This window comes from Anoplophora glabripennis, unplaced genomic scaffold (assembly GCF_000390285.2).
Source record: "Anoplophora glabripennis isolate ALB-LARVAE unplaced genomic scaffold, Agla_2.0 scaffold68, whole genome shotgun sequence".
Lineage (NCBI taxonomy): Eukaryota > Metazoa > Arthropoda > Insecta > Coleoptera > Cerambycidae > Anoplophora > Anoplophora glabripennis.
The window spans coordinates 1,177,610-1,195,366 of NW_019416739.1; the positions used below are offsets into that span (position 1 = coordinate 1,177,610).

The window sequence follows — 17,757 nt, forward strand, 5'->3', positions numbered from 1 at the left end:
CATCCGATATTTGCACAATTTTACTTTGTTGTAATTTTTTAACCAGAATTAACATTACAAAGTAAAAGCACCTTTATTAATTATTAATAACAATGTAGCTACATACCACAATATGTACAGTACCTAACAAATTACAAAAACAATTCAAAATGATGACTGTTTTGCGTTCTGCAAGTTTGTAATTGTCTCTTTAATTTTTAAGTTGTACAAACTAGAATATCGGGGTAGTTTCTAATTTCGTTAGTGCATAAATAACATGTTCTTACACAAATTTAATTGTACATTTTTCAGTCATTCAAGTAGTTGGTTCTCAAAAAAAATTTGGATATGACTCACTACTGGGTCTTCTGGATAAAATAATGGGCCCGGTTAGATTATTTCCAATAAACCCAACCCCATACATTAATACTGAAACTGTGTTAAAAGTGAGTTTTCATCGCAGGTGTGGATTTTCTTGGCCCTTGTAGGCACATTACGAGAATTATAGAGACTCATTCTTGTAAGCAAAGCTTAGTCTGTCCACGAAACCTCATTTAAAAATACTTTGTTTTCCTAGATTAATCACTTGACAATAAATTTACTCTCCAATCGCAATCATCAGGCAACAGATGAGGGTTTCCTGAAAGCAGCATGGATGGAGACTGCATTTTTCCAAATCAATATTACAGATACGTTATGATGTCATGCAGAGGTTTGCTTCAAAATACTCTAAAATATCTTCTTTACGTTTAGGTGCAATTGCTAGATACCTACCTACATCTTGTCTTCTTACCTTAAAACTTCCTCCTATTAATCTTATGTGTAAATTATTCTTTGATAAATTACAAAAATTATGAAAATGCTTATCAAAATTACAAAAATAAATAAAATGTGTAAGTAAAAAAAGAATACAAAAATATTTGTAATTATTCTTTAAAATTACCAAAAGTACATATTTAATAAAGTGATATGATATTTGAATTAGTTTCCGTCAATCTAACTATAGTGAGATAAGGACTAGCTCCATTTTCTTTATACATATAAGAAAACAGTCTACGGTTTGAGAGGTAGCAAAAATTTGTGTAATACATATTAAGAATTTACAACACGATTACTGTAATTTAATCCAATTCATCCCTTGATGACCATATTGTAACAAGACAAAAACTGAATTATTTTATTTAATAAACACAAAGCAAAAACAGCCACTGAGAGATTTAGATAAATCGTGAATCACCAAGTAATAATACATACTAACCTTATTTCCGTTTAAATATGTCAGGCAAAGGATTCGACATTCACTGTCCTGTTTTATGATTTTTTCACTATCCTTCATCGTTTTGCACATATTTCTAGCTCTCACAATCACTTTCTGAGACAATAAAATGTATTTCTGTTTTTGCAAATTATTAAGCGAAGCCTCTTTAAGAATAGCCCTAAAATTGTAAATTATGAAATTTTTTTAACTGGAGTAAATAATTTTAAATACATTGTAGTAATACTACAAAATTATTTATATCTGATCAAAACGTATAGTTATTTACAATACTCTTCATGAAATTATTTTTATTTATCACAGACGTTTTTATAATGAAATATAGGTTTTCTTAATATCATTAAAACTGAATTAGCAGTCTTCTGTACATGTGCCGATACTGCCAGTATATTATATAAATTAGGTAATCTCCACATTAAAATTTATATCGCCAGTACTTACTTGACATTTACTGCCTAATATAGAAGTCTAATCTTTCCTCAATTTAGTATCCAATTCAGTATTCAAGCCAATCATATTTTTAATCAGTTTATGCACCTTATACAGAAACTAGATTGTGTATTAGGGTGAAAAATAAATGCTTACAAATTTACATAACTAATTAGTTTCTTAAAAATAAGCAATATTTCCAGTACTTATTACCTATTTACTTTTAATTTCTCCATTCAATTTTGTAAACAAAAATTTTAGGTTATGTTCATTTTGAACTTCTCTAAAGTAAATGCAGGTAGACACTAGACAGTGTACGAAATTGAAGATAGCTGCTAATGCTGCCGTCCTTCTGCTACTAATCTCCCGTAAGTTCGTTATTGCTGTGTAGATGTCAGTAGTTCGCCTCTGCAAGATAAGAATATATGGCGGTTTATTACCACAACTTGACTTTGAAATTATGTATTAGGTATTTATAATTATTTTATTAGATGTAGCTAGTTCAAAAGAAAGTTCTAACTAGTAGATATTTGAAATATAATTATGTTTGCAAGAAAATATCAAGTATGTAGGTGGTCAGTTTTGGTGATTGAAAAAACTAGTCATATTGATGCTAAAAGTTATTATTCAATTTTTAATTTTCATTTTAAACAAAATCTAATGTTAACAAAATTTGTTTTTTACAATTATATTGATGTAAATGTCAGTTACATATTTTTTGTTTCTTATTCCTACTAAACTGATTTTCTAACATAATACTGATTTGACTAGAGGGGTTAATTCTAATGATGCATTTAAATAATTCGTTTATGTTAGTAACGAAATCTGAAATATATTGGATTCGAAGTTTGCCGTTGGTTTGCAATGGAGGATCAAGAATTTTTAGTGTCTGGTGACCTTACCTTCCAACCATTCAATGAAGAAATCACATCTGAAAGGTTAGTTATATTTCTTCGATTTATATTTATGTGCAATTCACATTTTAACTTTGTTATATGTAGATGCAACTTCTATAAAATTGAACACATACCGAATATATCTACCTAAAAAATGTAATTTGAATTTTATATTTCTAAAAACTTACCTATTCGTTGTTTTTATTTTATTTGCGGTAGGTAACGGAATCAAAAACATAAAAATAATCTACTGGTTGTCACTTGTCAGTGACAAGTTATGTATAATTCTAATGTGGTATCTACTACTTGATTCAAACGAATTGTGGATATTTATCAATCTTGTTTTTATCAAATACAACCCTAGAAGTCCTAGAACCCTTTGTGGATCAATTTCAACACGTTTTTAGGGTTAATAGTTTTTTATGGAAATATGTCCAGAAAAGATGTCTCGAACTCGATTTTCGAAAATTCGGCGTTATGATTTGTTTATACGAAATAGATACAGGGCGTTTTCTAATTTTTAAAGGGTTTGTCGGATCACTTTTTTATTTAAGGAAACTTTTAATATTCGTGTTAAAAAAAACATATATCCCTACGGTTTTTTGTAATACCCAATTTTTGAGTTGCAAACCTAATATATTTTTTTAATCCATATACAGTATATATTCTACGATTGTAGGAAGTTTTGATATGGAAGGATGTTCAGTTTTTGAAAACATCCAAAATTCTAGAACCTACTACCAAGTAAATTTTGAGGATTATGAATAATTTTACAATATACTTATTATTTTATAATGGAACGCAAAAATACATTTATTTACTTAATCAGTTTTTGGAATAATTGCAAGACGTCTCATCCATTCAATGGACATATTAGTAATTTTTTTTATCGGACCTACAGCAATTGAAACTTCATATTTATGAACTTGAAATTTCTAACCTCAGTTCTTCTAACATTTGCAATATTTCAAATAATTGAAATGCTTTACTCTTGATCTGAAAAAAATTATGTCACTGAATAAGGTCATAGCGAGCAGATGATCAAAATCTAACAACATTAACGCGTGTTTTTTGAAAAAGATATTGTTAACATTTCTTTGTCTCTGTCATATCTCAAAAACAAAATACGATAGACCCATGAGCTATAATTTGTGGTACCCTTTTCAAAAACGAAATATATAAACTAACTTTTCTCCTATGGTATGAAAATGGACATTTGAAATATTAATATGTTCCTTTGTAATACATTTAGATTTTTTATAGAAAACAATTTCTTAGGAATTATCTCGTTGTCTTATCCAAAGGAACCGCCACGGCCTCCTGGATGATGATGACCTACTGTCTCTCATTCCTCAAAGCATCTCACACTGATGTGGCTTCAACTATGTTCCTAAATATTATCATCATAACCAGATTTTTGTAATAAGCCACGTCCTAAAACGTGAGTGTAATTAATGTACAAATGTTTGGACTTTCAGTTAATCTAGAAAATAACAATTTTCCCTCTACACTTTCCTCTTTGTTATTATTATTACTACTTTTTGTAGCGCTATCAAAACCGAGGATATTAAGGATGAGGAAGACATATTGCTGTTTGCACAGTTAGATAACCTTGCAAACAACATTTCAAGCAACAATGATTTCCAAATGGTTCAAGAGGTCGAAGTTGTAGATCGGCTGCATGCATCAGACGAATTTAGGAACAAATTGCCCATTGATTTAACTAAATTTCCTACTACATCAGAAGCGCAGCATGAGAGTAATACCTCTCACTATGTTAGATATAAACTTCAAGATGGGAAGCACGTTAAGATTTGGGAATGTGGAATATGTGAGTTTTTTATGTTATACCAAATAGTCTCTGCTATACTAGATGATACACTCTATTCGTGTTTGTATCATCATACTTTCAGAATGATTCAGTGTTTGATCGTTTATGTTTTATAACCAAACATTGTTTGCATTACAATACTTTAACAACCGATTATACAGTGATATACAATAGTGGATCAAATAACGAGCGTTCAAATAAAAACGTGGTCGAAGTTGGCTCTGACACATTGGACGTAGGGAGTAGCTTATAGCGACCAACTTAACCTCATTTCTCAACAATAACGTTAATGACTATATAACTTTATCTTAAAGAATAATCGTGATAACAATAACAAACAATTAAAGGAGCTGCGGAAAGTGTCTCCCTCCTTGTTATAACAATAAATTAAAGCAGCTGCTGAAAGTGTCCCCCTCCTTGTTCCAAGCACTTTTCACACCTGTTCCTCAAAGAATTAAAGACATTTTCTAAGATGCTAGGGGTATTGTTAATTTCACGAATCTTGTCTATAAGTCGAGCCTGCAGATGGTTTAAATCAGGAATAGGCAGTTCAAAAATAGTGTTTTTAAGGTAAGGCCACAAAAAGAAATCACACGGCGTAATATCACATGATCTCGGTGGAAATTCATGTTCAGCATTGAGACTTATTAGTCGATTTTGGAAACTTCCCTCAACATATTCATCGTCTCGCCTGCCGTATGTGCCCTCGCGCCATCTTGTTGAAAGTAAAAGTTTGTAATTTCGTTTTCTTCTAGCTGGTTAACAAAAGGAGCGATAATTTCTTCTCTATACCTTTGCGCAGTAAGAGTACCATTAAAAAAAATAGGTCCATAAATCCTCCTTCGATTGAGAGTACACCAAACTCCAATTTTTTGAGCGTGTAGAGGGCCCTCGACAAAAAAGTTATCTGGTTTTTCAGAAGACCACATTCTCATATTCTGTGAGTTTACGTAACCACTTAAATGAAACCAGGCTTCATCAGAAAAAAGGTGATATTATGAAGTTCACCGTAGTTGTTTAAAAACCATTCACAAAATACAGCCCGTCGCGGAAAATCAACTTCATGAAGTTCTTGCTGACAAGTTAAACGATAGGAGAACAAACGCAAATCTTTTTTTAACACTGTGTGGCAGGTACCGACTGATACTCCCACCATTTGTGATAAAACACGTACAGAAGTTCTTGGCGCATTTTCCATTATTTGTTGGACATTTTCTTTTAATTTTTCAGTCCGCTTTTTAGGTCGGCCGCTTCCTTCTTTTCTTGTTACACTGCCCGTTTCACGAAAAACATTAACACAACGCTGAACTGCACTTTGAAAAATTTTGTACTCAAGAACGCCGGGAAATTGATTTTGAAATTCTATGAAACATTCCTCAATAGAATACTTCCATATTCCATCAATCTTGCGTCCATTTCTAAAGTAGGACTCTATGATAAACACTTTTTGTTCTTGAGAAAACACCATTTTAAACGCTTTTTAAAACGAAAATATTCAAATTGATAGCGGCGATATAACGCTTTGACAGATGACGTTTAAGTTCATTTGCTATACGCTACGCCCTACGTCCAAATTTTCAGAACCAACTTGACCACGTTTTTATTTGAACGCTCGTTATAAACCAAACTTTTCGTTCTGGACGTCTATTCTTGAAAGTAAGAGAAGGGAGCTATCCCTGGGAGCTCCCGAGGAGCGTTCCCTCATTTGAGCTCCCCGACAGAAAAACACCGAATTCTTGAAACCTCGAACGTACCGAGGTGTATCAGGGAGGGAGCAAAATCGGGGAACAGCGTTGCCGGTATGTTCGACCAATGATATTGCAGAAAACTGACAGAACACAGAACGTTGATAAACTTTTATTTTGACAATTTAATTTAAATTTGTGGAGATCGAAATCGAAAAGAATATTTCGAGGGAACCTTATTACATTATTTAGAATTTCAGGTTGGTTTAATGCATTCTTGACCTCATTCAGCTCGACTAGCTGAAGCTTGGCTAATGGCGACAAAACTGTTCGAGCTAGTAATTTCCTGATAACTGCCTGAAGCATAAAACCTGAGAGCAGCAAGTACCTAGAAAGATTGTAAATTTTAATTATTTTAACATAAGTAAAAACCTATTGCATGCTTCAACCACAGATTTTTGTTATGTTAGGCTGTGCTTCAACTAACTACAAATTTCTTACTTACCTTGGTTTGTATGGATAGAGCAGAGGTTCTAAGAAAGGGTTGACCATATTAATTATGTCATGACAAGGTGGAGGTGCTTATCTACTCTAAATAACTGCAAAAATTTTCTATCAGATACATATACTTGAAATGCATTTGTCTGGGGCAAAATATCTCTTCTAATAGCCAATTCTGCCACCGCTTCCTCAACATCCTCGTTAATAATGTCATTCCACAGCATTACATTTAAGTTTTCCATGTTTATTTTAGATTTATGTAATAAAATGTTCAACTCATTTGACATTTTAGGTACTTCAAAAATAAACAAAAACAGACAATTTTAGGTTAGATTTGCTATTTCCCTTAGTCTCTACTAGGAGAATTTTAAGTTCTCTTGGGAGTAGCTCCCTCCCTAAATATTTTTTCAAGAATACCCTGTTGTGCATTTTTAAGAGAACCACGCCCACTTCCCTCACAAGTTCTACTCCCTGAAATTCAAGAATAGACCACCTGGCGGTCTTTGTAGTGAAGGGAGTTGGGCTCAGCTTTAGAACATTGTCTAGTTTGGATTTCCACCCTGGTTCATGTGACACATCCATCTCTTATCATTATCACGATGTGTCGGTAAAGGCGGGTATCCATTTGTATCAAATGCCCCGTAACGTAACACCGAACATGCTCAGGTGATCTTTACTGACGAGACGAATGTTTTGTTCAGTGACAAAAAAATACAATATGATAAATTTTCAAAAATCTTGAGCTTTTAAATGGGTTTGGAACATTATTTTTTTTTAATTTAGTATTTATTAGTGGCCGATTGTTATTTTCCAAATAAACCTTCCCTTCCTCACTTCTGACTGCTTTTGTCAGAAGAGTTAAAAATATACATATAATTTGAATTTCAGGTTCTAAGGAATTCACTCACCAGTACACCTTGATGCGTCATTTACCCACGCATACTGATGAAAGAAAGTTTCAGTGTAACACTTGCGGAAAAGGTATATCAAAATGCTCTTTAACGCAACTGTGTAATTACACTTTCATATAATTTTCTTACAGCTTTCCGCCAAATGTCCACGTTGTCTCAACATCGCGCTATACATTCCACAGAGAGGCCTTACATATGCGAGATTTGCCAAAAAACATTCAACAGAGTATCGACCTTGATCTCTCATAGAAAGACCCATACGGGCGTGAAGCCTCACAGGTGTCATCTGTGCACCAAAGCTTTTCATCAAAAAGGTAATTTTTTGCATCACTACTGATTTAATTTTCCAAAGCTGTAGCTTTAGATACGGATTATATCGATACGGGGGCGACCTTTGACCTTTAGAAAGACATATCACAAATTTGTCATGAGTTACTGAGATGAGTTACTATGAGTTACTATTTTCGTAATTTTCATACCCCGTTGCTGGACAAGTTCAAGTGAAACAATCGCAGTGCATACACTCTTGGGAATTGCGGTACACATTACTGTTACATCTCAGAATTTAAGCATACGGTAGAAAATTTTCTTAGATAGCAGATTTCCACACTACCCTCTATGACGTATTGCTCTTTGGAGCGTTACTTTCACTTTGTGGGTGTTCGACAGGACGCTTATCATCCCACATTCCTTTGCCTTGCAAATTTTCTTGCTGTTTGGCTTAACTTTAGATTTTGTCTTCTTTAATAGCTAGAATATCCTTGATATTTCTCTTTGTTTTTCCCTTGTGGTCTGACTGAGCATCTTCCTGTCCTATATTGTCTGTTATCCCCCAACGGTTTCAACCCTAATTATTTCCTGAATATCGTATCTTCAATTTTGCCTATTTTTGTTTCTTCTCGATGTTTCATAAGAGTTTCAACTTTGCTATTTTTAATGTAACTTTATGTTTTTTCCTGTGGTACTTAATCCATAGTTCTTGACACCATAAGGAAATTGGCCAAGCAACTGTCGCTATATTTCGTTAAACAGGTCTGACAGGCCATACTCAAATAAGCTTGTACATCCAATAAGAGAATGGCCGTTTCTCGATATTTTCTTTTTCGTTTTTGGTTGGTTTATGTCGGTCTACTTCTTCTCCTAGACCAGGAGACGAGTAACCTCCAACTTGGAAATTTTGCAGAATCCCCAATTTGTCGTAGAGTAGCGATCTTTGTCTAACATTGCTTAGACAAGGGATCAACGGTTTTATATCCGTTCTGTAGGTATGTCTTTCTATACAAACTTCGCCTAAATTTGGATAGCTTCTGTGAATTCACCGACATAGAGGCCAGTAGAAAGTGGACGAGCATCGCGAGCCTTCCCTGGTTGCTAATCTGTCTCAGCACTAACCGCGATCGGCGTTGCTTGACTGTTCATATCAATAACATCCAAAGTTTCTATTTGATTAGAACATGGATACTGATTTAATTTGGAAAACATCAAGAAAATTATTCGGTCTGTTAATTGCCCACAACTTTTGAGGAAATTAGACCGTCCGTGATTAAGGGACAGCGTGATCGACGGCGTCAAATGTAAACCTCAAAATGAGGCAATTCGTTGCTTAAACTGTTACAATAGGAGGGTAATAAATTTAAAAAACAATCATGATAAATCCATAATTTGTTAGATCTGGGGGCGTCAATCGCAATACTCCTTGAATCCTGAAGGCTTACAAACGTCAAAACTTGTGGGCAAACTTCAGCCCTGACTTTGACTTTAGTCCAGACGGTTCTGTTTCAAAAAGTCCATATTTGGGTGAATCGTATATCCACGGAGATTTTTGGCTTTTTGGCTTTCAGGAGAGGAATTGTTTATAAGTACAAAAATTCGACCAATGTTTAAACATGCGCCGAGCTCCCCTAATTGACGGATTCGAATTTTTCAAAAAGCGTTTAAAAACTTGAGAGCCCTTCTATATGTGATTAAATTTTCAAGTATCTAAGAGCTTTGGTTTTTGCTGTGCAAAATTTTGAAAATTTGAAAATTTTTTTCAAATTGAATTGATTGAAAAATTATTATGCAAAATCTATTGAACCGATTATGATGAAATTTGTTGTGATGATTCTACATAACATGAAGTTTTCTTGAGCCAAGTATGAAGGTCCTATACCCAACTCAAAGACCCCAAAAAAAATCCCTAAGAAGTAATGTTTTTTAACCCCATTTTTGGCAATTTTTTTGTATTTTTACAATAATAACCATGATTCATTCGATTTGAAACAAATCATATTTTGTAAAATTTAATTACAAACATTTTTTTCCTCTTCATTTTCGCCTAAAATCAACTCTTGAAAAGATACATAATTAAATAGGAAAAAAATATGAAATTTTTCGAATTTTTTTAACATATTGTGCCGCCAAAAGTTAAGCCCACGTTTTTTTTATGCGCACAGAAAAATTTTCATTTCTAGTGATATTTTAAAGCCAAAAAGCCAAAAATCTCCATGGATATACAATTCACCCAAATATGGACTTTTTGAAACAGATACCGTCTGGACTATAATACATTTTAAAGATACAATAACATTTTAGGCAACCTTCGGAATCATATTTTCACCCATACCAATGAGAGACCGTATAAGTGCGACATTTGTGAAAAAGGATTCAATCAAATGTCAAATTTGATGTGTCATAAATTGAAGGTAAGTTTTTTCTGATTCTGTCATTGTTTGGAGGAATATCATTAGTCTTAAATACATTTCGCCAAAGTTTTGTAGTTTCTTCGATGATTACTACACGTACCTATACAAAATAATATGACATAGGGGACGTAATATACCTAATAAATTTGACTATTGCTTACGACGAGTAGGTATCTACTTTTCACCCTTTAATGTCCGGAGAAATCTCGTGTATTATGAGAACCTCAAGAATCTCTCATTTTAGGCTCACCGACGTGCAGAAGCACCGAAATACATTTGCCAAATCTGCGGTAAGTGCTTTCCCAAACGCATGGGCCTCAGGCACCACGAGCAGTACACCCACGGAATGCTGAACGAGTCCGTTAATGTGCCCCAGATTCCCGAAAAACTCAAGTATGCCCGGAATTTCTCTTCCAAATTCACATTTTTATTTACCTGTTTAACTCAATACATTGTTTCGACAGCTACATGAACGCCATCATAGTGGACCCCATAAAAACCGAAGCCATGAGACTCGCGATCGAGTCCAATCAAACGCCTTTCGCCTTGCTGAGGCCTTTGACAGGCATACCGGTTCTGGTGAGAGTCTTACCGGCAGGGGATAAGCAGATGTTGGTCCCTGCGTCTGCCGAAGATTTAAAGAAGCACAGTCACATTTCGATAACCCCCAAATCTGGCGCTGCCGATAAGGAGAATATAGGTAATGTCGTAATTCTTTTCTGTTTCCATAAAGTTTCAATTTGTTGCAACCATTTGGATTGAATGTGTCCAGAGTGCAATTCTATGTAGCAGTCCATGACGACAGAACATCTGTAAACTTTTTCACAATTCGTGTCTTCGAAATACTTCGAAATACTTTAATTGCCAGTGAAAAAACACGTCGAATGGTCATAATTTGTTTGAATGATGATCATAATTTCCAAAATGTGCCTTTAGGTTTACCTGACATCGAAGAAAGAAGCTACTATACATTTATTTCCAATCCATTTCAAAATCACTACATTGTCATCATCAAAGAAGACCTCTACCTTGTTTTTGAAGTTGATTATCTTCATTAAGAACATTTCTTCGTTCTATTAAATGAATTGTGACAAAGGATTCAATGCCATATATTTTTCCTTCATTAGTTAGCATTCAAGTCCAAAAAAATTTCGTTCTGTATCATTTATATCCATCGAGACTTGTTTTGGATGTACTTGTTAACAGTGTAAGGCACCATCATGTCATTTATTTACTGATGTTGCTCAAGATCCACCGCCCAATATCCATTTCTGACCGAATCCAGCACTGGGCGAACTTTGGGCAATGGATCACTAGAACCCCTTCTTGCATCATTATCCATATGGACAAATCTTCTCAGAAGTTGATAACTTCCGAAATATCTTCTTAGCGATCCCCATCAACGTAAAGGCACCTAAAATTGCGTTATTTACATGAATAAAATAAAGGTAACATTGTTCTGCAATAAGTTAATATTCGGAAAAGTATGTTGCTGCTGTTTGTTGTCCATACTCTCCAAAATACTGACCACCTTGGTCTTCAGCCTCATCTAAATCTAGTTTTTCCAGTTACTATTCCCATAAGTTACCGAATGGCCTTGAACAATTCTATCAAATGTATATATCCTCAGAAGACATGTCCTCCGTTCCGTGATCAAATTCAATATTATTAAAAGCACTACCAATTTCATCTTCTGGTACAAATACTGTAGATAATAATTTATTTCTTCCAATACTGTCTACTTTTTGCTCTTGACATTGACTTCACTCGGCTAAAATACTTTCCAGCATGTCATTTTCATTTTCTTCGTCAATGTTATCAGCATCGGAAATATCTGGATCTTCTTGAATAGATAACACAACTTGGCCATTTTACATAAAAGAGGTTCATGTCCATTTGTCTATCCTAAAACATTACCTTCGGTCTGCGTTAAGAACTTTTTCTTGTAGTTGGTTCTAAAAATTGGTCAATAAATCAAGAAATGTGATTTTACTGAAAATTTGCAGAGAAACCCAAAGGGAAGCACACGGGTAGCACGGTCCAAATTAAAATACCGGTGGTGGCGACAGTGATCCAACAGAGCGAAAGCGGCGGTCACATGTCAATGGCTGTAGTAAGTCCTGGTCCAAATGGAGAACTTGTTAACCAATCGGGTATGACCAGTACTCACAACGACAATTTCGTCTATAGTTCCACCTTAACGGGCACCGAAACTATTACAGGTAAATGATTTATTTCACACTATAGACTGGTTTAGGTAATGTCTTATATACTAATTAAATGACATTTGAATGCTTCCGAGCTGGTTCACACGTTGTGGTTTTGGACTTCTTGATGCTTCGAGAAACATATCTCTCTATTTTGCAGAGGAAACTCAGAAATTGGAGATTAAGTCCTCTGGTCGGTATTTTTATTTTAACGCCTTTGTGACGTGATGTTTGTGTATATGTTTACAAATTCCTGGTAGTTCTAACTCTTCATCTCGATTAGATTTGTTTTGATTCTTCGGAATTTGTTTTGCTTCTCTTTAAAGTGATGTATAGCAAGACTCTAATGTACAAAGCAACCATTATATACAGCAAAGTATACACTGGACAAAGAAGCGAGTACGAGGCTTAAATTAGTAACATTCAACAAAGCTAAGCAATACCAAAACTCCTGTAAAAGGCAAGAGTTTGCTGAGACTTTACAGAGGAGCAAGAGAAAAGTTGGGATAGTTCCAATCGAGGAACTTCTTGGAAACTGAAAAGATCATATGTAAAAATCATCAAGAACCAAAAGTCACACGCCAGCGACTTCGAATTATGCCTCGGATCAGTATAGTATAAATACCAGTCAGAAGACTTAATCTCCAGATTCAAAATATCCTTTGTCGTGAAGAAGTCCATAAGTTTGGAAATGATTCAAGAGCAATCGAAACTTTAATGTTTTCATTCCCGTTTTCTTTGACGAACCTCTCTAGTAACTTAAAATAAATAAATTGCATGTAGGTAGTTCGGAGGACATTGGGGACATACAGCTGAATAATGTCATACCGTCGGGAATGATGTCTGATGTGGAGATTGAGTTCTTGGATGAGAATGGTAGACGAGTTGGCGAGGACGAGTTTCAACAGAATTTGAAAGGTGAGTGTCAGGGTTGCATTAAATTTGTTCTTGCAGTTTTCATCGACCAATTTTAAATAAATATATGTCAAATTTTTTAATATATTGGGCAATTAGCCAAACTATCATTTTTATTTTATACAGGGCGCAACTTTAAGCGGGAGTTAGTTTATTTAAAGGTAACAGTTAAACTAAAATTATTTTTTTTATCAAGTAAATACTCTTGTTGTAAATCGGTTTTTAAACCTCGTCACCCGAAATTAGCGTGGTAAGTTGTATCAGTGGCGCCAGTTGCCATCAACCCTCATAGAGTAAAACTACCATGGAAAATAATTTAATAAAAATAAATTGCTTTGTATGACTTTACAATGTATAAAACATTATTTGTAAAAATTTTAAACTTTCTGCATGATTTACTAAAATTTAGAAAATCAGTCAATATTTAATATCGACTAATATCGGGTGTCCCAAAATTCGCGCAAGTTTTGAATTTTCCATCATTTTTGCGGTAAAGTGTTGCCAACGAAAAAAGAAAGACCGCGTGACAGCTAACAGTTCAGGGTTCTTAAAAATGGAGCGCTACACGAAAGAACAACGTGTTTTTATTGTTGAGCAATATTTAAAAAATAATGAAAATTTGGCAATTACAGTTCCCAATTTTTACGCAAAATATGGTCGGAATATTGATTTAACTTCACCAACTGTGAAGAGATTAAATGAAAAATTTAGAGAGACTGGATCAGTTAGTGATCTTAAACACTTTGATCAATTTCTTGTAACGTGAAAGAGTTTCCATAAATATCATGAACTGTAACTATTTCTCACTAAGTTTACGCAACACACGGTACAGGATGTTTTCGTGTAACTGTGTGTACACAGTTTTTTATTTCTTAAGATAATGCGGTCACTTGCCAAATATTTGTCAAATGTAAATACAGTATAGTGTGAATGACAGAATGGTCGAGAATACCAGCAAGAGTGCAGATTTAACGGAGTGCATATATTTGTCGAACATACACAAATGCCGTATCGTGCGAATGGTGTATGTCGACATTCGAAAGCATGCCTTCACTTGCCAAATATTCGCTAAAGCTGTACAAAAGACACACCAACAAAATGTATGCGGCACCTTCTGCATTAGCCACATCACTAGGGTTCATGTTCACAGACTGGGATTTGTAATTTCTGTACATTTGTAAAAAAATATCAAGTGCACACAAGCGCTTGGCGTGTGGACAACTGGTAGATATTGGCGAGTGGTCGCATCATCTGGAGACGGGTTTAGAATAGTATTTTTTCCAGATACAAGTGAACTCTGCCAATCTTAAGAAAAATACGACTGCAGCATCACCATTACCGACAATTGAGTTTAAAGGTAATTTTATTATTATCTATTTATTTTCCACAGTTTTTAAAAGCCTTGACACGTTGTACTTGATAAGAGGACATGAACTGCTGCAGCAACATTCTACCTGCAATATCGCGGGTACTGCGGCTCAGGTTTTCCTCGACTAGATTTAAAATATCTTCCGCCCTATTTAAGGACAGGTTGCAGTCTTTGTTGTGCAGACCTTCATACGCAGGGTTCACTCTACATGGAGTTTTAGAATAAAACAATGTAAAATCGATCTGCGGAGCAAGCAAGAGTCCACACCCGCGCCGTGTAAATAACCAATTAATCAAGCTCGGCTTAAGTTTCGCGTAATAATTCTTGATTAATTTTCTGGAATACATGACAAAATAGACCACAAATTGCAACTGCAATGCCCTCAATTTTACCTCTTTAAAGTAACGCACTTACAGGAACACCTTGCATGTGCTTGCTTGTATTGACATAATGAGTCAGTATTGTACCAGTATCACACCGGTCGATCAGGAAGTAGACTAAAAGACATATGTAGAGTGCTTTTCACCCCTATTTTAGTTATAAATTTTCTTTAATTTCAGGGAACGTGGCTTGGCAGTGACAATAAAAATGTTGGAGCATGTTACCATGAATTTTTGTAAATTTAGAATCATTTAATAAATGTTCTTCGTAGTCTATTTTAAATGTTACACATAACGTCATAAGTTTAACTTAAATTTGTTTCAAATTTGCTTGAATACCTGTACACGTACCAGTAGAAGGTATTTTATTGTTCAATTATTTATTGTTATTTTAAAAATTTTGTTTTATTAAATAAACGTTTCCCATATAGGTACGTTTTATGCTTATTTTTAAATTTTTGAGGGTTGCTTGCGGTATGCAGCAAAAGTATTTTTATTGAAAACAAAGTTACTGAAAAAGAAGTGTTGTCGGGCCGAGCGTTCGTTGAAGAGTTCTGGTATGAAGTAGCTCGCATGTATATGTATCTGGTCCTGGCGCCTATCTGCCGTGGACCTTTCCTGGAACCCTGGTGCGTCTCGCGTCTGTTCTTTGTCCTTGAAACTATTAGGCCGGTCCGGCGTCTGGCTGACCCTCTTAAAAAAGGTCACTTACGGACATGTGTATCCACATTTTAATTTATGACTTGTGCCGAAATTCACGCAAGATTTGAATTTTGCGCCATTTTTGCAGTAAAGTGTTGCCAACGAAAAAAAAGATTCATTCATTCATTGTTGAGCAGTATTTTAAAAATAATGAAGCTACAGTTCGCAATTTTCGTAAAAAATATGGCTGGAGTAGTGATTTAACTTCGTCAATTGTGAAGAGATTAATTGAAAAATTCAGGCAGACTAATGATCTTAAACACATTTGCCGTCTTTCCGCAAGTTGTTCAGATCATTGAAGCAGTTCGTGAGAGTGTTGCTGAGAGTCCAGGCACATCAATTCGGCACTGTGGTCAAGAATTTCGGGAAGCTCTCTAAAACGTATTTTGTCTATGTGCATCTTCATGCATTTGCATATTCGTGCTTACAAAGTTCAATTAACTCAAGAACGGAAGCCTGCTGACCACGCAGAACGAAGAGAGTTCTTTGAATGGATTATGGAACAACAAGCAGATGCTGATTTTTAGAACAAAATCATCTTCAACGATGAGGTTCATTTTTATCTTGATGAATTCATTAATTGACAAAATTGTCGAATTTAGGGTTCAGAAACTCCACGAGTGATTGTTGAGAAACAAATGCATCCACAACGTGTCACTGTTTAGTGGGGATTTTTGGCTGAAGGCATCATTGAACCATTCTTCTTCGAAAATGCGGCTAGTCAGGCAATAACAGTTAATGGTACTCGCTATCGCGACATGATAATCCAATTTTTGTGCCTAAATTGCAAGATATGGATGTAGACGACATGTGGTTTCAATAAGTTGGTACCACATGCCATACAGACCGAGAAACAATTCAGTTACTGCGATCAGAATTGGCCGGCCAGATCATGTGATTTAATGTCGTTGGACTTTTTTTCCTTAAGGTTTTCTGAAGTAAAAAAATAGTGCCAACAAGCCAACGAAATTCAGCCGCATTTATACAGAACGGTCATGGAAAATCTCGAGAAATATGCATATGTGCCAACGGAGGTTATGGTGCAACGAGATCATAAATTCCAATTATTTGCCAATCACCAATTAGTCAAGTCAGTTTGAGATCTCGGAAACCGCCTTCTAGAAAAGATTCTTAGTGTTATCGTCACAAAAGCTCACGTTTTTATTGTAGTACTGTGTGATTGATTGATATTCTGAATGTTTTGATAACTTGTTAGCTGCTTATGTTTGTTTAAAATCTTTTTTCCTGAAAATGTGGCTGAGAATGAAGAACAATAATTTCCAGAATACTTGGTGGCTTTAGTATCTGAACCTACTAGTGATATCGATTGCATGTATTTACCTCATTGGCTGACATATTTGCAAGTAATAATTTTTATAATTTCAACACTGTATTTCAAAAACTAAGCTTTGTACAACTCGTAAGAAACTTTTTGTTTAAAATAATTCCAGTTCTGGTTCTATCATGTTTTAGCGTCATTCAAGTATACATACGGGGTGTTAGAAGTTTGACTGCCTTAATTTTAAAAGGCGATAGAATACATTAAAATAAACAAAAAAAAACCTTATATGACATGGTCCTAAACTCAACCATTTCCGAGAAGAAAATTACCAAAATCTCAAATTTGATGTACGAAAGTTCGATTAAGGAATATTGACGTAACTGCGAGCATAGAATACCATAAAATACATTGTTTATCACGTTTTTGAACTTGTTTATGCTTAATTTTAAAAAACAATTAGCGTTGTAATAAATTTAAGCTGTATGATACAACTGCGTGCGAACTGCGAGCGCCGAGGTGGTAGAGAAGAAGGGCTATATTGAAGAATTCGCTTATTAAAAAGAGATGGAATGTGGCAACAAGCCTCCGTGTCGACTGCTGCAGCTCGAATCCATAATCGTACCATCATTCAAGGCCACGCATCCTATAGAGCTCTAGTAAAAGGTTTGGAGGCTTGAGGCAGTTAGCTGTCAGCGACTATAATGAGAATT

At 34.8% G+C, this 17,757-nt stretch overlaps 1 protein-coding gene and 1 long non-coding RNA gene across 2 annotated transcripts; one reads left to right on the forward strand and one right to left on the reverse strand.

Moving 5' to 3' along the window:
• Positions 1–143: 143 nt before the first annotated feature.
• LOC108905217 lies at positions 144–1,894 on the reverse strand. The gene is made up of 3 exons (XR_001964261.1): positions 1,697–1,894; positions 1,238–1,415; positions 144–772 (listed from the first exon to the last, which is right to left on the reverse strand). It is a non-coding gene; the product is annotated as an uncharacterized LOC108905217 (long non-coding RNA).
• Positions 1,895–2,548: 654 nt separating this feature from the next.
• LOC108905190 (zinc finger protein 737-like) lies at positions 2,549–14,811 on the forward strand. The gene is made up of 10 exons (XM_018707977.1): positions 2,549–2,622; positions 4,128–4,411; positions 7,486–7,578; positions 7,640–7,822; positions 10,083–10,192; positions 10,437–10,585; positions 10,657–10,892; positions 12,199–12,414; positions 13,183–13,317; positions 14,705–14,811. Exons 1-10 carry the CDS (start codon positions 2,549–2,551, stop codon positions 14,809–14,811), a joined length of 1,587 nt encoding a protein of 528 aa, XP_018563493.1.
• Positions 14,812–17,757: the final 2,946 nt, after the last annotated feature.

What these genes read in the sequence shown, in the direction of transcription:
- LOC108905190 (XM_018707977.1), top strand. Translation starts at nt 2,549, where the DNA reads ATGGAGGATCAAGAATTTTTAGTGTCTGGTGACCTTACCTTCCAACCA. An exon ending in TGATGTGTCATAAATTGAAG is followed by an intron (nt 10,193 to 10,436) that starts GTAAGTTTTTTC and finishes CTCTCATTTTAG; the next exon opens with GCTCACCGACGTGCAGAAGC. An exon ending in TGCCGATAAGGAGAATATAG is followed by an intron (nt 10,893 to 12,198) that starts GTAATGTCGTAA and finishes GAAAATTTGCAG; the next exon opens with AGAAACCCAAAGGGAAGCAC.